Source organism: Rhinolophus sinicus, chromosome 17 (genome assembly GCF_057876585.1).
Source record: "Rhinolophus sinicus isolate RSI-liver-muscle chromosome 17, RSI-T2T, whole genome shotgun sequence".
In the NCBI taxonomy this organism is placed as follows: Eukaryota; Metazoa; Chordata; class Mammalia; order Chiroptera; family Rhinolophidae; genus Rhinolophus; species Rhinolophus sinicus.
Window position 1 is genome coordinate 33,104,402 of NC_142517.1, and position 20,078 is coordinate 33,124,479.

The 20,078-nt window shown below is 39.3% G+C and overlaps 1 protein-coding gene across 6 annotated transcripts; it reads right to left on the bottom strand.

Annotated features, from left to right (window-relative positions):
• Positions 1–696: 696 nt before the first annotated feature.
• SLITRK3 (SLIT and NTRK like family member 3) lies at positions 697–19,684 on the bottom strand. 6 transcript variants are annotated; one of them, XM_019718141.3, is made up of 2 exons: positions 19,434–19,684; positions 697–13,665 (listed from the first exon to the last, which is right to left on the bottom strand). In XM_019718141.3, the coding sequence occupies exon 2, from the start codon at positions 13,645–13,647 to the stop codon at positions 10,705–10,707; it is 2,943 nt and encodes a 980-aa protein (XP_019573700.3). In that variant the 5' UTR covers positions 13,648–13,665; positions 19,434–19,684; the 3' UTR covers positions 697–10,704. The 6 variants fall into 6 exon arrangements, with proteins under 6 accessions (XP_019573700.3, XP_074183455.2, XP_074183458.2 ...); XM_074327354.2 differs by lacking the exon at positions 19,434–19,684 and adding an exon at positions 18,940–19,086; XM_074327357.2 differs by lacking the exon at positions 19,434–19,684 and adding an exon at positions 18,294–18,770.
• Positions 19,685–20,078: the final 394 nt, after the last annotated feature.

Sequence of the window (20,078 nt, forward strand, 5' to 3'; positions counted from 1 at the left end):
TCACAATTTCAGAACTACAAATGATCAAACAAAAAGTACATTTTAATAGACTTTCTAAAGGCTTCATATTTCTTAGATATCAGTACTGTATAAAGCTCCAATGAAACATATACTTTGTGAGCATTTTTAAGGCATGGGAAAGTTTTCCTTGGGAGTTATTAATTATTACCATATCTACCCTCAGTATAACATCATGATTTTACACCACTGTTTTTTTTGGTGTTTTTTTCCAGAAAATTTCTAGTTGAAATAGTTACTAACTTTTACAGCAGGTCATTATATGAAACTCAATCCATGTCTCATGTTCATAGTTTTTGTAAATTGTATATTAACTTTTTAATATATTGTAATAGCATTTTTATTAATGGAAATAGTTATAAATGAATGTGAGATATTGATACATATATCTATACTTATGAATATTTTACATTAAAATCCCAATATATTAAATAGTCCTAAAATAAAATATTTTTTAGATTTTAATTTTATGTAAGCCTACTTTATGTTTGAAGAATTTATTATCCTTACATCCCTGAGTCTATTGAATATCAAGATACTCTTAATTACTCTTCTAAGACATACTGGGCTACCTGCGATTTATTTGCTTTGACAACAGTTTGAAATTCTGCAGTCCATTTTTATGACAACTTCTTGAATACTTGAATTATATTGTAAATACATTAAAATATGTAAATGTACAGTTTAGGATCATTTTTTTACTAACAGAATTAGAGTTCAAACACAGGTATGTTTCAGGGACAACATAAAATGCCAACAAAATTATACAATTTTAACACAAAGTCTAACATCCAAGACAGGTAAAATATGGCACCACAATGTCAAGCTTCCAGATACCCAAAAGGGATTCTGAATTTTCACATGGCTATCTATAGTTTTAATAAAAATAAATAAAGTAAATGCCTGCAGCTTATAAAAATATGTATGTCTTTGTATTTGTCTTAAATATTTCTTATTGGGTTAAATTTATCATCAATTAAACTCTCATTAATTATTATATACTTTTGTGAAATAGATGAAAAATGATCATAGGAGCATTTCAAGATTCAAACTTTCTCTCTCTCTCTCTCTTTACATTACCTAAGTGTAGAAAATGTGTTTAACTATGCATTAAAATTTGGATCTTTCAAGGTAATAATATATTTTATGTAGTTATTCATAAGATCATCAATTTAGTTCTTGATTCATCATCTAATTTTACCTCATCTTCTTCCACAACAGGATCAGTGACTGAAATATAGGATTAGTCATATTCTGTCACTCTAAATGTGAAATCTTGTACTTTTGACCAGTATAGAAGAAATCACAATATTTTATATTGAATATCTAACTAAAGAAAGGTATTTATCTATCTAAAATTCCAGTAGAATTTTCAGTAAAGTGGTAGAACCTCCAGTTAATCAATTATAACAGAGAGGATATCAACAAAGCCTATTAAATCATTGCCCTTATTTGTAAACATTTAAGCAACTGAGCATAAGCTTCAATAATACCACATTTGCATAATACTTGGCATGTTCCTTTCTCTGCTTTAACTGCTAATGAGGAGGATAAAACTAAAGTTTATAGCTCCTTTTTTTTTTCTTCCTACCTTCCTTCCTCCTTCTCTCTTTCCCTCCCTTCCTCCCTCCCTCCTTCCTTTCCTCCCTCATCCTTCCTTCTTTCCTTCTTTCTTTCCTTCCTTCTTTCCTTCCTTCCTTCCTTCCTTCCTTCCTTCCTTCCTTCCTTCCTTCCTTCCTTCCTTCCTTCCTTCCTTCCTTCTTTCCCTTCTTCCCTCCTTTCTTTTGCTCCCTCCCTCCTTTCTCCTTTCCTTCTTTCTTTCTATTTGTTTCTCCCCAGAGACATATTCATACTACCAATTTCCTTAGTCTTATTTCCTTGAAGTCAATGTGTACAAGTATATGACTAATAAAGAAATCCAAGAAAAGTAAAAGAAGTTATTACATTTCCCATACTATCACAGTTCTTACCACCTCTGTCACACTTCAAACTCCTCCATCACTTTTCATCCTTTCTCTGGGTTACATGCCAAAGAACTATCAGTTTTTGCAAGAACTCATAGGACTTACATATGTTAAAACTTTGTTCATTCATTTAGTCAACAAATATTTATTTAGTGTCTATTGTTAAGGCTGGGTGTCAGAAACGATGGGAAGAAGGGTAGTAATATTGCTATTCTAGAAACAAGATAGGATCCGTAGAACTCAGAAATTTGATCATAATCTATTTCCCATAGCTTAGAAATATGGTCCTAGACACTGGGCTACAAAACACCTTGAAGACAGTCTCTGTTCTCAAGCACTTACAATATAATTAAAAAGCACAGACTTCTTGGCACAGACAGGAAAGTGATTGAAGGACACTTAAGGTAAAATATCCCAAGATACTCAAATCAGAATAGAGCATATGTTGTGCATAACTATTTGAGAGAATATTCAGAATTTAGTTTACTATATCAGTAATGGCCTAACAGGATGGAGGAAATATGAAACTAAATTTTGATGCTCATAGGAGATGCGTGTTTTCAGAAAATAAAAGAACCACAGTGATTTGTACAAACATGGAAATTATCAAACAACATACTGAAAGAAAAGGTATTTGCTAGGTTTCCACTAAAGATAACTTGCTGCGGACCGTAGTTCACAAAGTAGGGGTTGATGAGTGGGCATATCATAATTATCTCAGTCACTTTTTCCAACTGACTACACATTGTTTTCTCTCTCTTCATTTTCTGTTTGCAACATTTCTTTCTTTTATTCTGTGACTCCCCCGTGCAGTGGAAATAAGAATGGATCTGTTTATGTTGCAGTTGGGATAGGCAGAGTAGTTGGCTAAAAAGTTCCCCAGAAAGAATATCTCTATGCCTCCTTCTGTAAGACAAAGGGATTTACTGAAATGTTACCTTATTATTATGTTTTGAAATGAGGTTGGAGTATTATTATATGTAGTATCTCAGAATTGGGTAGCCATGTTTGAATTAACGTGAGGAAGAGGTGATTCATTGCCAAACTCAAGCCTGTTTCCTTTAACAAATAAAACATTAGCAGCTAGATTTTATATATTGCTCAGCATTCCACTCTATATCTTAACCTATTTTGAACCGTAAATTAAACCTTTTTAAAATTACATCTCTGCAATAATGCATTATGCAAACTGTCACTTATTTGATAAAGATATTAGTAAATAAAATATATATCCAGAATTAATTTGAGCAATGTTCAACTATCAGTTATCTACATTTATAAGTAGAAAAGTGTATATGATCCAAATTAAGGAATAATTTTAACATCATTTATACTGTTAAAATTCAAATAATAAATACAATAGAGGAAAATTTTGCAACGAATAAAAATGTTTTAAACTACATATATTTGGCTCTGGAAAGTAGTATCTCTGGGTGATATTACATGATAAATTACAGTCAATTTTTGATAAATAATTAAGTTTTCTTAAGTAAGTATTAATAATCAGGTTAAATTCCTTAAATTAATTCTGGTAAGAGGCTCAGGAGAAAGTTATGTTAATGTTTCCCACAAATTTAACAAGGGGGTAATAAAGAGTTCTTATTTGTACAGGAAAAATCTACTAATTTAAAAAAGAAAGAAAAAAGAAGACTTCATAATTCATTTTATACACCTATACCATGAATTAAGGCAACTGTCTTAATATGCATTGTTACCTCAGTTTATCCTTGTGATTTCTTTTGCATTCGAATTTACTTTTAATTACAATTGCTTCAGTTACTGTTAAGGTTTGATTTCATGTCCAAATGACTATGTTAACAGATGATAATTGAAGTGGCTTAGAATCATGTTGAAAGATACAATAAACCAATAGTGGATTTAAATTCTTCCACAGATAGAACACCAAAAGGTTAATATGTTAATCTAGTTTAAACTTCCTCCATTAAACCTTCATCAAATGGTCTTCAGGAAGGGAGAGTATTATCATTCTTTCCCCTTCTCTTTCCATTGTTCTCCTTGTTGAGGAAGGTTTCCTGAAGGAAAAGTGAGACATTCATGGACCTAATTATTCCAGAGACAGATGATTTATACCTGTTAACATTTTCTATACCCACCTCCCTTTTATTGCCAGTTAGAAAAGGAACACATCTAATGAACTGTTAATTAGAAATAGATTTCACTTTTGAATCCAAATCTGGTGAAGAAGAGCACAAATAGAAAAAAAAAAAAAATCCCAACTCAATATAATACATATAAAACATCTGATTTAGATAGACTTTAGGGTTTTTTTTGTTTGTTTGTTTTTTTAACCCAATTGCAGTGTATGTTTAATAGTTTACATATTGACAGACTTGTTTTTATTTTAAAGTTAGTTACCACAGCCCCCCCCCCCACTCCCCACTGAAAGAAGACACTTTAAGATAATTTGTTTTACCAGAATTCTGTGGGAGAAAAAAAAAAAAAAAGGAATTCCAAGCAACAACATAAAAGCTGAATAGTCAGAAAGTTTACACTGTAAATAGGGAAAACTACTGAAAATGTGTAGATTCCAATGTGGTCTTAAATACAAATATTTTACACTCTTATTTTAATTTTAATTACACCAGTATTTTGGATGTCATGGAAAAGACAAAGGACATTTTAGAGGAGGAAAAGCAAGGCATTGAGATTTTAAAGAAAGATTCCATATTTTTAAAAGTTTGTCGATTTTCTCTTGATTTCCAGACGTGGTTCTAGTTTTATTATTGTAGGTTCTGACTTTTTTTCACCAGACTTGTAAATTATTTCTCAATGAAGCAAGATACGTTGAATTATATCTCTGACTAGGTATAAAGATTAGTGAATTGGACATTTTATTATTGGGTGCAAGTCTTTTCATCAATCCCTGATCTTTCCTTGGCATCTCCTTTGAGCTCAATGAATGTGCCTTTAGTCCCAAGCGTATCTGGTACTGAGTCAGAAACAGAAGTATAAACAGGGCTGTTAGGAATAGTGAAAGGAATAGGGCCAGGAGGGAGAAGGTGACTTCTTTCTATCCCTCCACACAATCATGATATCTTTGTTAAACCATCTTTTTTCAGCACTAACTTTGCCACCCGTGGGTTAGGGAATTTATGCTCTTGTTTTAAATAGTACAAAAAATCATTATGTAGTGTTCCATTATCCAAATAAACTTTAAACTTACAAGTTTGTAGTAAAATATGTAAAAGCATAAAAGCCCTGTATTCACATATAATACAGTATTGGTAATATGGTACCTTTCACCATCAAGAGAACAAACTGCTAATTATTACAACTGAATTAAAATGAAGAATTAAGATTTCTTTTACTGGTTATTATCACAGTCTTTTTTTTATGAAACATCTGATTTTGATACAATTTAATGCATTGCAATCTCTATTAACTCACTGTACTACTCATCTTATAAACAAGTAAATGAACTAAATACACTGAAATAACATTTAATTAGTTGTGCAGGGCCTTTTTGTCACTGGGTGGTAATGAGGAAAGCCTTCTTTATACTAATGTTCTCGTCTATGTTTTAATGTTTAAAGATATTATTAGGATTGGATTAACCACACATTTATCTTTGGCTATATATCTTTGAAGCTCACCACAATTATTATTTTCTATTAGAACTTAAAAATCATAGGAAAAATCATCTGTATCAATACAATCATATTCTCAAAAATATGTATGTTATTTTCAGGAGTAAATATTATCAGAATTAAAGAAGGTAGCCAAACCATTATCTCTTCACAACTAGCAACTCCTGTTGTAAACCTGCTTTTTTGAATTGAAAATATTTCCCATTCAGTTTAGATTTTGGAAGAACATATTAAAATGGCCATCTTTGTTTATTATTACTACTGCGGTTATACATTTTAAATGAAGGATTACATTAAAGGAAGTAAAATAGGATGATGAATATTTAAACAGTTCCTTAGACACTCATATTTACCTTCAAGATTTCACTTTTTCTTCATACCTACATAAATTATAAAGATCTTGTCAAATTAATAAATCTACTGAAATTGTTTCACCTGTAAAATTTATTCTAGAAATAGAAAAATGAAAAAGGAGCACTTGTTTTCCATTTGACTTATGTTCCATATTTGTAAGAAATTAGTTTCCTTATGGTCAAGACTTAGAATAAATCACAATTTCACTGAAATTTGTCCCCTATAACTTAAATAATAAAGTGAACTACATTGGAAGATAAAAGAACTTTTAAAGTCAGAAATATTAATTACAGTGTTACTTTTTACATGTAAGTATTCCCAAAGTGAAGACTTATAATTTCATCCAGCTTCACTTGAACAGTAGCTAGACAGAAGCAAGGTAAATAAATGAAACTGATGTTAGATATGTTATACATGTGAGAAGAAAATGTCTTATTTACATGTAAGTATAATTAAGCATATATAAACTATATACATGTATATACAGTGTATATACATATACAATAGTACTATATGTGTATACACCACACACACACAATTGCCCAATCATACATGTGTTATTGCTACTATTACTTTTAAAAGGCCGACAGTATATTAAACAAAACACATATGGTGAAATTTGTGATAGCTGTTTATGCTCTGTTCACCTGAATTTTCACAGTTGAGGATTTTGAGCTAAGTATAAGTTAAAATGCCTAAACTCAAATTAAACTAGCTCAAATCACTTAAGATGGAGTGTTCTTTTACTACTGTTTGCTCTTACATTATCTTTACTTGTTATAGTCATATGTCTCACATTTTGTGAAGCATTTCATTAATGTGTCCTTTGTCATAGCCATTTACAAAAATGCAACATGCATTGGCTTAGACAACATAATTGCAAAAGGATAGGACTGTAAACACAATGAATTTATACTAAATGAATCAAAATAATGAGTGTTAATAGTTGAAGTCCTTATGCTCTTTAATCGCGTTATCAATTTTCATAATGCTAAATGCAGATATTATTTTTCGATATCAAGGATTTGAAATTAACACTCCTAGGTAGTAGAAAAGAAAAACTTAAGCTCATTTATTAAACTTTTCTTATAATCTCTCTCTCTCAGAACTTTTATTTAAAATATGGTTGTCATCATCCTTATATATTATTTGAGCATTTTACAGTTAGGTAAAATAATATAACTTTTTAAATAAAAACATAAAAGCATTCACATAAATAATATGTATATGATAAATATTAAAATTATTACTTTCTATTATGTTCCACTTTTCACTTTCTATTATGTTCCACTCACCATCTCATAGTTAAAAGAACATTACATTTTATTATTTTCAAATATTATTAATATAATTTATAATAAAATAGCAAATATCTGCCAGATCTGAGTCTGCTTCAGTCGAATTGACCATCACTATGAACTGAATTAATAATCTACCTTTTTCTCAAAAATAATCATTTTACTGCAGCAAAAGCATGGAACAAATCCTAATTAGAGTACCTATATTAATACAAATAGCACTTTAAGAAAACATATCTGGTATTATAAATTAAAGTTAACTTAAGTAATTCTAATGCACAGTGAAAATAAGTGGCCTACGCAAGGGGGTAGAAAAGTCTATGGGAGCAAAAATTCCTTTAATACAAAATTCCATTCTCATATAAATTTATTTTCACTAAATAAATTTATTCCTCACTGAAAGGTAAAATTACTACCTATATTTAAGACGGTCTTACATTCTGTATTTAATAAATAAAATATAAACATTGTAATTGTCAAATTATATTATAATTTAATATAGTTTGGACGCTCATTTTTCAAATGAGGACAGCACCAGGATCGTCAGGGATCGCACTTGAACCTGCTCTGTGCCATGTTATGAATGTGTGCACATTTATCAAGGAAATGATTATGGTCAGAATTAGCTATCTAGCTTTTCACTTTGAGTTTTTATTATGCATATCTTCCTGCTATTCACCCAAATACTACTTAATTAAGAGGAATGGGGACATGATAAGTCACTAGTTTAGAGGGACGTCATAGATCAGGTTTTCAAACATTTATAGTTTAGTACAGACTTTCTGTGCCTTAGAAAGTGAAGGCAGTGAAGGAAGGAAGGATGTTTAAAAATAAGGAAAGTGAGATAACTGAAAAAGATAACTTATGGGAAGGTAAAAAGAAAAGGAGAAAAATAAACAAACAAAAAAGAACAATGACACCTGTTTAATAGTGGTTCTGATTCTCTTGGATATGAGCTGTATTTCCATATTGTATGCAGAGAAACAGTGAATCATGACCATGGGTTTTTCTTAATCTGAAGTAATTCCAAAATATACTTCAAATAATGGAGGACAAAAGTTTCAAAAACAATGTGCCAAATGCAAGGTAGCCCTGAAAAGTTGCATTTTTATATTGATATACTTGTGTTTTAATTGTATGCATACACCTATGTTGATACTCCATGTAGAATTAATCAAGAGATATATAAATATGTTCTAGACATTCATGGGCTTTTTTTCAAGTTCAATGCCTTAGTTTTCTATGAGTTACACAGCTTTAGAAGCTGCTAGTCTCCTTTATTTGGGGGGGGGGAAATATGATGTAAGGCATCTGACTTGTGGTGAATTACATTCAACACATAATGATAATTTCTACTAAGGGCAGCTTGAAGAAACACTAGCAGAGAACACGGCCCACTGCACAATTCTGCAGCCACAGTCTGTGAATCTCTGGAGCTCTGCTGCCCTCTAATGGCATAATGAGATAAGTGCCTGCCCAACGCTCTCTATCAGTTCAGTTTCACAAACAAGACACCGGCACTTTAAAAATCTGATTTTCTTTGGTTTTGCTCACATGTAAATGAGTTATAACTTGGATTATCATTAGATTAATTTTTAACCATCATTTTAATGTCATACAGAAACAAAAACTCATGCGACATCCTTTGTCTTATTTCACGCATGACTGGGGCAACTTGCAGTAGTAAGTGGTTAGAAAAAACAGTAGCTAAATATAACAATGCCAAATTTCACAGATAACAGCAATTTGAGAGTCAAATCGTCTCTAAGGCCTTAGATTTTGATTGGTGTGTGTGTGTGTGTGTGTGTGTGTGTGTGTGTGTAATTTTAGTGCATGCATTTTTAAAAGAATAGCAATTTTTCCTTTGTTATTTACTGTCTTAAGATGCCTGGATCCTTGATTTCCTCCTCTTAATTAATCCTGTATTTCTTAACAATCTAGTTACTTTACCTTTTTTCCCAATTGCATCCTGCCTAGGAAAAATGGTGAATCACTGGGTTACTAAGTTAGAAATACACAGTAGAAAGAGAAAAGAAGTATAAATCAGATTTTTTTTTAAGTCCCAAATTGCATCCTGGCATGGGATAGGGATGGTGGGTTGTAAGATGTATCAACATCACAGTGCATAAAACGTGTTAATAAACTAGCCTTCTGTATAACAAGTAAAAGAAAAAATGTTTGTTTGTTTTTAATGGGAGCACGAAAGGCATGGCATAGCTGGAATTTAAGGTTCAAGCTTTGTATCCTCTATATATAATGTATTGTGTTTTTCAAAAACTTTTTATTAGGAAAGCTATACCAGACGCATAATCACTATACAATGATTAAACATTACCTTTACAATTTATAATCACTGAAATTACAGAATAAATATATGCACATTTCTTTTGAATCTTTGTGTGTGAGAGAGAAAACATTAAAAGTGCTTCCTACAAAGCTGTTAGTGATATATACCCAGTTGCTTTTTTATTTTTTTGTAATATTATATATATATGTATATATATATAAGAAAGTGCAGATGTTTTCCAAAAAATCTTGACATCAGGATGGAGTGTCACAAAGAGGATGCTCATCCCTAGGTGTGTGCCTCCGGCTGTTAAACCACCAGGCCTCCACTTCAGTAGGATCCAGCCTAGAATATGACTTTCCCCGAGTGGTAGGAGAGATGTGAGCTGTACACTAGGGGTGAAGGGAAGGTGGAGCTATGAAGAGGTGACAAATGGATCAAACCCAAACTAATTAGATTTAATTGAATGGGAGTGGGGTGTGTGTGTGTGTGTGTGTGTGTGTGTGTGTGTACTGGCACCAGAAGCAAGAGGCTGCAGGTTTAGGGACCTGTGTGGAGGGATTTGTGATTTGCTTGTGGGTACGTGTGTGAGGAAAAAAAAAAAGAGTGGGTGAGAACATTCGAGCAAGACCCGCCCCCTCCCTCCCCGTCTTGCAGTTTCCAGGCATGCAGCAAACTGCATTGTTAATACATGTACAGAATCTGTGCCATGATGGGAAGAGGAAAGAGAGCCACGGATGTCAACTTGTTTTCTCCCCTCCCTGTCAAACAAAACTACAACTGAAAAAAAGTTACTGAAAATTAAAAGACACATTGAATTTTACTTAATTAGGATCAATACAATGATCCCCAATACACCTTATACATGGCACAGTCAAAGTCTCAAGTTTCAGTATAAAAAAATAATGATAACATTTGCTGGCAAAAGTCTGCGAAGGCACTTCATTGATTAATTATCTGAGTATGGCCCTTCCTCCAAATCACATCTGGGAGGGGAGCACACACATCTGTATTTTCTAGTTATCATGCGGTTTCAGTTCTGTTCAGGGCAGGGGAGTTTGTGAGACTGAAGTTATTGGGACAAGTGTAAAGGGAGCAAGGGATATATTTCTTTCATTTTCCTTTTCTTTTGAGAAAAAAAAAAAAAAAAGCACTAATTAATTTTTCTTTTTCTGTTAGAACCTATATGCTGTCTTCTCCAGGACTTCGAGGTAATCCGGCTTGGTTTGAAGTTTGGCCCTTAACTCGAGGTAATCACTTTTTTGGGTTTGGTGGTCTGTGAAGCCCTTTCCAGCCGAGAAGAGAAGGGTTTCTTTGAGCCTGGCATCCTGCTGTAAGTCTGGGTATTGCATGCCAGGAGGGTGGACGTGCAGTTCCTTTAATTTGGGCACTGTGCCATAGAGACAGTCCACGAATCCCACTGTGCAGGGAGCTGGCTGTGGCCTCTCTCGGTCTAGTAGCACACTGCCACCACCACAGCCTCCCCCCGGAGGAAACAGCACCACCCCACCGTTCTTCTCATGGTGGCGGAACCCAGCCAAGTCTCCTCCTGTTCCTGCAACTACCCCCGAAACCCCACCAACTGCTGGGTGGTGAGGGTGAGGGTGATGATGGTTCACTGTCACTATGGTGTTGAGCTGGGAGCTGGATACTGCCAGGGCCCACTCCTTTTCTTTCTCCAGCAAGGTCCGGTAGTTGCTGTGGTTCTCCTTGGGCGTCTCAACAAACTGCTCACTTCCGAGGAGAACCTCACCCATTCCTGGCGGTTGTGTCCCGGGACCCCCACGTTCTGCACTCCCTGCCTCCTGGACTGATGAAACAGCCACTTCCTCTTCCTCACGAGGCTTGTAGATGGGGTTGTTGCACATCTGGGTAACTGGGTGAGGAATGTACTCATAGACATGACCCACGGGAGGGGCCTTCTCTGGGGACGAAAGAGTTGGTCGACCCCCACCTCCACCTCCACCTCCACCTCCTCCACCATCTTCAAAAAGCCGGTGGCATTGCATCTGGATACCAGTAAGGTCTACACCTTCCTGCCGCTTGCTTCTAAAGGGCAGCTTCTTCCGGCGCCGGCGCAGCACATAAGCAAAGAGGCCTGCAGCTACGAAGACTGCTGAAAAAAACAGAACCAGCAGGCTGAGAATCAACACAGAAAGTGGCACTGGGCCTCCGGACGAAGCAAACTCATACGGTGATGCACTTGTTGGCCCGCCAGCAAAGTGAGAATCTCCAGGCTGGGCTGGGGAGGCTCCCGCAGGTGCAGTGTGCAGCATCTCTGGGCAGAGGACTTCCAGCTCGATAGTGCGCACATCACGGTGGGTGAGGTTTTCAGGGCTCCTGCAGAGTACATCCCCGACTACACTGACTGAGCTGATGGTTTCGATCCACTGTTTAAAGGGGACCAGGTCACAGGTGCAGTCCCAGGGATTCTCATTGAGGTCTATCTGGACAATGGCATTCAAATGCTCTAGGACACCAGCCACAGGAAGGTAGAGGAAGTAGTTTTTCCTCAGGTTGAGCCGGGCCAGGGATGTGCCTGCAAAGGCGTCCGTTGGCAGGGTCCTCAACAAGTTATTATTGAGGAATAGTAGCTTCAAGTTGGGCATGAGGCTGAAGGCTGCAGGCTGGATTTCCCGAATGACATTGAACTCAAAATACAAGTAGTGCAAACTCTGTAGGCCTCGGAACATGCCTGGTGTCAGCTTCTCGATATCATTGCCATTGAGAAAGAGACTCTTTAGGTTGGGCAAGTTGATGAAGGCCCCATCCTGGACATAAGAAATACGATTGTTCCCGAGATGCAAGAGATCCAATGAAGAGAAATTCCAAAAATCGGAACGGTATATTTTCTGAATCAGATTGCTACTCAGGTACAGTTTCTTGGCATTCAGTGGCCTTGGAAGAAGTTCAGAAATGTTATTAAATCCTCGCTCTTTGCAGTTGACAGTCAGGCCAAGGTCATTGATGTGCAAATTACAGGTACAGCCAGTAGGGCATATGATGGGAATGGGTGGTCTGGTCTGGTAAGGAGCAATGGGAGGTTGGTTTGGACCAGGGTATAAAGCTTGGGATGTGGATGGTGGCCGTGGTGTTCGGGGTTGTTTGGTGGGTTTGGGCTGCTTATTTGAGGACTTGTATTCAACAGAGGAAGCAGTAAAATGGACAGAAGACAACATTGAGGAAGGCTTAGTTGGCCATGCATTCTCCTTGTTCAAAGACAAGTGGGGAATCCCCAAACTAGCCTCCACCTCAGAGTCCGACAACAAAGGACAGAGTTCTGTCTTCCTGATTTCTCGCAGGTCCTTTCCATGAAAGTGGAAAGGGGTCTCACAGGTGATGTCTCCCACCAGGGCAGTGTAAGGAATACGTTCCAGCCAACTCTTCAGTTGCACAATCTCACATGTACAGTTCCAGGGATTTTCTTCCAGCTGGAGCTCCATCAGGTTCCTGCCAATGTGGTCTAGCATTCCTCGATAAAACAGAACCTTTAACCTGTTTCCACGCAAGTCCAGATGGGTTAAGGAGACGGCCTTAAACAAATTGGTTGGAAGCATGGGGATGAGATTATCATTTAAAATCAGAACCCTCAGTTTGCTTAGGTTCCGAAATGCCCCACTCTCAATACGTTTAATGACGTTGTAATCTGCCTGCAGATATTCGAGACTGTCCAAGCCCAGGAAGGTGTCATTTCTGAAGACATCTAGTTTGTTCTCATGGAGATAGAGCCTCTTTAAAATCTTAAGACCATTGAAAGCTCCCGTTTGAATGTCCTGCAATGCATTGTTCCCCAGGTTAATGGACACAGCATTATTCAAATGAAGAAAACTGTTGGTGTACAATTTCCTCATCGAATTCCTCTGCAGATACAGTTTAAAAGGTCTGGACCAGAACTCAGTAATCTGACTAATATTTGTAAATCCTTTGTTGTCACAATGTATATGGAAAAGGCTCTCTTTAACTTCACAGTAGCATGGATCAAAGCAGGGCTCATCTATTTCCTCTGAGTCCTCTATCAGGGGAATCGGGGTAGTCCATCCCAGAGCAATTGTGCTTAGAAGAATAATCCACAACATCCTCCCTCTATGAAGCATCTCAGCTATGGACGGTTTCATCATTCGTGGTTGATTACAAAACTGCAACAGAAATAAAGATGCAGATTTTTAGCTGTTAGTCATACGCACTATTCTAATAGACTCCTGCGTGTGGGGCTTTTTAAAAGTGATATAAAAACTTTAGCAATCGTTGAACTGACACTGAAATGACCTATCAACATGCTTAATTTGTCCTACATTTTAAATTTAGGAGACTGAAATATTGTATCGCGTGATGACGTTTTCCTGTCATACTTGGTAAAGGGCATATCATACAAACAAAAGCAGCCTTCATTGCAGCTTGTGACAAGCAGGGGAACTGGAATACAGTGATGCCTTCTAGGTTTAGGCAGATGCAGTAATAATGGCAATAATTTGGCCATTACATCTGTTTGTCTGTTAAGACTCACACTGGTATCAGAGGTGCCCATTATAGATCTGATTGGAACTCTGATGGGAAAAAAAAGAGAAAAAAAAGTTCTTTAAACCATAGGATTCTACTCATAAAAAGACATGATTAAAATAAAAATATTAAAGAATAGGATAAGGTATGAGCCCGCTGCCCAATATCAGACACTGAGATGTATAAAATGATTGACATCTCAGGAAAGCGTCAGATTTCTCTTAAGAAATGGTCACATAATGCTTAATTACGGTTAATGCTCAGTAACACACTATACCCCCAGCCTCTTTTGCCCAAACACAGATTATTAACACCTTTAATTAATTTATCTATATGTGTATCACTTGGCTATTTAAACCTTTTAGGAATGATTACCCTTTCTAAAGAACAAGCCCATGCAATCCTCAGAGCTAAAGATAGTGGCAATTAAAGGATGCTGGACCTGGGAGTGTCTGTATGAGCAGCTTAGTTTGGAATGTGTGTCTGTGCCTTCAAGATCAACTGAGGAACCCTGTAAAAAGCTGGAACTGGAACGGCAGGTGGCTGGTGAGAAGACAGTTGGGTAGTTAAAGGCAAGAAAGCGGGGAAACCTTGATACTTACCTATTGATAAATATCTATCACATGAAATACATTTCAAGGAAAAAGAGCATTCAGTTTTTAATCTGAAGAAACAAATGCGGTGCACTATTCTAATAATACAGAGCTTCCCCTATGGTTCTCTTTCCTTGCCTAATATCAGTATATGAAAATGCATACATAAATAAATTGTAATAATGCAGTTTTATTAGATTGCCCTTTCTGAGTCACTGAAATGTCAATCAAAATTGAATGGTTGTTTTTAATCAATAAAAATAGACCAGAGTTTTTAGCATATATTTTCTCTCCACACTTAGATACATGCATAAAGGAAATATTTAGTTAACCCTCTAACTTAAAACACAATGATATAATTTATAGGAAGAGTGAAAAGAATAAATCTTCACATTCCACTTGCATATAATTCACACAGCTGTAAGGAAAGGACAACTAGCGAGAAGGCAAAGAAATCTGCCTCGGGCATGCAATACTCAATTTTTAGAAACAATTAAATGAGAGAGAGAGAGAGAGAGAGAGAGAGAGAGAGAGAGAGAGAGAGAGAGAGACTAAGTCGCAGTACCAGTTAGTCTCCCTTATAAAATATTAAAATCTATTTAAGTTCTGTCTTCTTCACCATTATTTTGTTTAATTTTTTTTTCTTGTTTTTGAGGTCCCTGATATTTAGGCAAGAAAGGCTCCAAATGTCTTTGACTTACCTATTTTGCAGGAGATTTTTTTTTTTTTTAGCATTGAACATGGGGGGGGGGCGGCGGGGGAGGGAGGGAGGCTTGAGTTTAAGGATTCTCTCTCTCCCTCTCCCTTCTTTTTGCTGAAGCTGAAGCAAAGGGGGGTAAGAGGGTGGTGGTGGGGAGACTAGGAGGGGGAAAAAAGGCAGCAAGCTTGAGACGTGCTGGGAATGCAATGGGCCTTTCAATGGGCTTCTTTGGGATGCAGAACTGCCGCTTGGCACACTCGGTAGAGAAGGGAGGAGAAGGGGCTGCTGCAGGCTTCCAGCTTCGGTGTCGCTGCTGCTGCGGCTGCCGCTGCCGCCTGCGAAGCTGCTCTCGCTGGGTACCGGCAGCACAGCGTTGGGCACGAGGAGGACGGGCGGGAGGGAAGGCAGGGAGGAAGGCAGCCTCAATCACAGTGCAGAATCCTGGACTTCGCTTGCGTTGCCTTTTTATTTTAATATGCTCTGTAACCCTGGAACCGGCTATCCACGTCACGAAAATGAGCTCCGAGAAGGGGAACGCGCTTAGCTTGGGTTGGGACGCGAGCACTAGGAAGCCCTGACTAGGGGGGAGGAAGGGGGGGGGGGGAGAGAGAGAGAGAGAGAGAGAGAGAGAGAGAGAGAGAGAGAGAGAGACTGACTGACGGGGAAACATTACTTTGGTCGGGAAGGTGGAGATGGTAGGGGGAGGGATATAGGCATTTCTTTTTCTTTTCTTAACTCTCAAGGAAACTATCGCCTGACTGGTTTTCTCCTTTAGTTCCCAAAGCTGCATTCTCTACTGTCGACGTCTTCAAAGTACGCCTGTCTCTCAGAATTATCCTTTTCACAGCACAGACACTTCTCTCCAAAGATGGGGATAAAGGAAAATTCAGGTCCCCAAAACAGAAGAGCTGAATATAGCTAATTCTGCTTGGGTGTCCGGAATAAGCTCAGGAAGCCCAGAGACTTGGATAGAGTTTCTCTTGCGTTTTACTTCGATCTCTTTGCACCAGGAGTCCTTTTGTTGTGCTGCAGCTCAAAACCTTTCCTTTCCCTTGGATTCAACAGTCCTGTGTTTGCTTCCACCTTTTTAAAAACAGAGACAAGCCAAAGCTCTGGAAGGAGATGCAGAACACTTGGGTAACGATGACACATTTCACTTTCTCCCATAGGGAAAGACCTGATGGGGGTGGCAAGGGACAGTTGGAATTGTGTGCCTGTGTCCAACTATTTCTTCTTGATATTTTGGGGAAGGGGATGGTAGGGAGTTGTGAGATGGGGGTGATTGAGGGACGATGTTGCCGTTAGAGGGGTCACCCGATCCCTCCAAGAGGAATTTTTAAAGGCTCAACTGAAGGTTCTACAGTCCTCCTTGCTGGGGGAAAAATGCATGTTAGTGGAGAAACTGGATAGGGTTAAGTGCACAGTGAAGGAGTCCTGTTAGTGGGAATTGTGCATTGAACACACACACACACACACACACACACACACACACACACACCAGTCTTGTCACCAACTCATGGGGAAGGGTGGGACTTTCTGGTCGCTAAAAAACTGGAGTGAACCTCAGTTGCCCAAGGGCTCAAAGTTAGCCAGTAGAGATGGCTTTCCATTAAAGCACTTTTTACAAAACCAAATTTCAAAGAAAAGCAGTTTTATGTGTCAATTTCTTATATATATATATATATATACACACACACACACACACACACACACACACACACATATGTCACCAAAGTCAACAAAATGGTCCTTTAATGTCAGTCATAGGAGATTTGCGTGATATTTTTGCATTTAAAATGACTGCACAAGCGTAGGCTGCTCCACAATAGCTAAGACTGGAAACAGTGGTCAGAGACTAAGTAAGCAGGTGGGCAGGATTCTCTAATATACTACACCCTTAATATTCCAGACCCACCCTATTTTCTCAGATAGATCTCCACCTACAAGTAGACCAACACCAACAGCCTGAGCTCAGAACCAGAGCAATCCCATCTCCCCATCACCAGCTGCCAGCCCCCCCCCCCACCCCCACCCCCACCCCCCACACACACCACCTTCTGTACCCAACATGCATAGGCGGTGACTGTTTCCTGGATCTTATAGCAACCCATGATGCGATGGAATCGATGGGTAACCGGGAGGCTTCCCTAAGCTTACCAGTGACAGTCAATGACCCTCTCTGCAATCACTCTCTGCTCTCTTGAACTGCAACCCGCTAAATTCTTGATTTGGGCTATGTCCTAAAGGCTATTACACACATGTCCTTTTCCTTAATCACAGTATAGCGTGTCTAAGCGAATAGGAAGGGCTCCAAAAGTTGGTTTGAAGGGCCTTAGAGCTCCGAGTTCGTCCGCTTCCTGCTGGGAGCGCCCAGCATCATTTGTCCATGGGGAGGACAAGAAACCCTTTCTCCCCAGTGTGCCCGTTTCCCACCTCCTCCTCCCCTTGGCCGGATCTCCGTGTCCACTAATCTCCACATATCTAAGATTAAATGTTCCAATATGGAAGCAAAACGATCTCCCCTAGTTCAAATAATTAAAATGCTGCATCATTCATTTTCTGAAGAGCTCTGAGCCTTCTCCAGATCCTTTTCTAATCTGCTGTCGCCAGGCGAAACGCACAATGGGAAATGATTAAAAGCTCATGCCGTTTTCCTTCTATCTTTTACAACACGAGCGAGCGATCCACTGGGGGAGGGGCCCTTTGCTCTGCCACCTGGCCTATTTGTTGGAGTTACTTACGATTTTCTCCCCCAGAAAAAGGGTCCGAGGATATGTTAGTCTCCAGTACCACTCCTTTTACCATCATCCTTACAGCTAAACGATCCAGTTCAAAAATGCAACTAGCCCCAAGCACCTGTGAGCGTGCAGAAGCCACGGCGGCCAAACTCTAAGTGCTCCACAATACACATCCTACATGCAAGAAATACTGGTTTTAATTAGGCAAAGTAGGAAAGGATGGCGGCGGCGAGTACCTATCCTTGTAGAGCGCTCACGATCTCCGAGGTTGGCTCCTACGGGCTTCCCTGCGGGAGCTGCAAACTCTCTGGAAGGCTGAATTATATCCATCATGCCGTAGCCTTGCAGTTGTTCCTTCTCCGGCCACCAACTTTTTGAAAGGCCACCAAATCACGCTTGTAATCCATCTAAGTGGTTCCACCTTTGAGACTTGCAGGGAAATGGTCGCTGCATACCAATGGGAGAGCCGAGCGCGCACCTAGCACGGTGATGCCAGTGACAGGGAGCTCACGACCACAGCTCTATATGCCCTCGAATGCAAGCTGGCAGCCTGTGTCCCAGGGCTGGGTTTGTTTTTCGTTGTTTTTTTTATTTTATTTTTTATTTTATTTTTTTTTTTTTATTTAAAATCTCGGTGCTCTCGATTCAGTGGTGAGCTTCGCGGTCCCGGAGAGCCCTGGCTTGGCGTCTGTATTCTCTCTCTCTCTCTCTCTCTCTCTCTCTCTCTCTCTCTCTCTCTCTCTCTCTCTCTCTCCCTCCCCCCCTCCATCCCTCCCTTCCTCTCCCTCTCGCTCCCTCTCTCTCCCCTCTCTCTTCCTGAAAGGTTGCCATTCACAGCGCAGTCCCTGCCCGAGGCCTCCTTCGATCTGACAAGGGACTAACCCTTTTCCTCGCCGGGTGTCTTTCCTCTTGATCCTTTGGATACATGGGAGTGGGGTTGGGTAGTGTGCAAATGAGCGAAGAAGAGGGTGGGGAGGGGCGAGAAGGAGACAGGAAGGGGCGACTAGATCCCAGATCCCAGCATTGGCCAGACGGTGAAGGGGGTGGGGGGTGGGGAGGAAGGAGAGAAAAAGAGAAAGAGGCTAGAAATACAACAGTATGGCTGTACACGCCAAATTCGACTTAGGTTTGGGGGATCTCAAGCAAAGCACGAAGGTGAAGCGATACAGTTGGCAGAGAGTGAGCCCCCCTGACAGCTCACGCTTCAAACATCCTCACTTCTCGAGCACGGGAGGGGGGATGGGGAGGAGGGGACCGCGGAACGTTTCAGGCCAAGGAGACGCTCGCGGCGGCAGCATCTTTTAAGACTGACCTGCTTTAAAAGTGCCACTTTAATAGCTTAGGAAATAACTAAAATCGGATTGCACGATACTTACCAACGTCCGCACCCACACTGGGGACGCCAGGTCGGGTATTAGGAGGCAATATAGAAAACGCTGGGCTGGAACACGAATGCAAATCCATCAGTTGCCCCCAAATCGCGCACGGAGAGAGAGGCGCTCGGGAGCCCCAGATCAGCCCATCGCCGGAGCCTCCGCCAGCTTGTCCCCCCGCACCCCCGGCCCCTCCTCCGCGCCAACTGTGTAAATCAGCCGCCGCAGTCCTCTCGCCGCGCATCGCAGGCAAATCCCTGCTTAGGAAGCAAGGAAGCAAGTGATATATTCTCTCTCTCTCTCTCTCTCTCTCTCTCACTCTCTCTCTCTCTCTCTCTCTCTCTCTCTCTCTCTCTCTCTCTCTCTCTCATCGGTCACAATCTGGCAGCTCTACAAAGAGAAACCCTGTAAAACTGAGTGACAGGAAGTCAGCATTCTGTATCTGGATTGATTTTAACTTTATTTGCAAATGAGAGGTGTCTGTTTGGAAAATTACAGTCCAGGCCGGAGGGGGGAGGCGGGGTGATCAAATTAAGAGCATCTGAGCTATATTGGTGGGAGTGATCGCTAACCGCCTCCTAGAAGCTGTTTCCAAGTGATTGGCAGTACCCCCCCCCCCCCCCTCATGATATATAGGTGACAATTTGA

Bases quoted from the DNA above. Each gene is read 5' to 3' on its own strand.
- SLITRK3 (XM_074327354.2), bottom strand. From the start codon at position 18,984: ATGTATCCAAAGGATCAAGAGGAAAGACACCCGGCGAGGAAAAGG. The intron at 13,666-18,939 runs GTTAGTCCCTTG...TTTCTGTTGCAG, and splicing joins GACACCCGGCGAGGAAAAGG to TTTTGTAATCAACCACGAAT.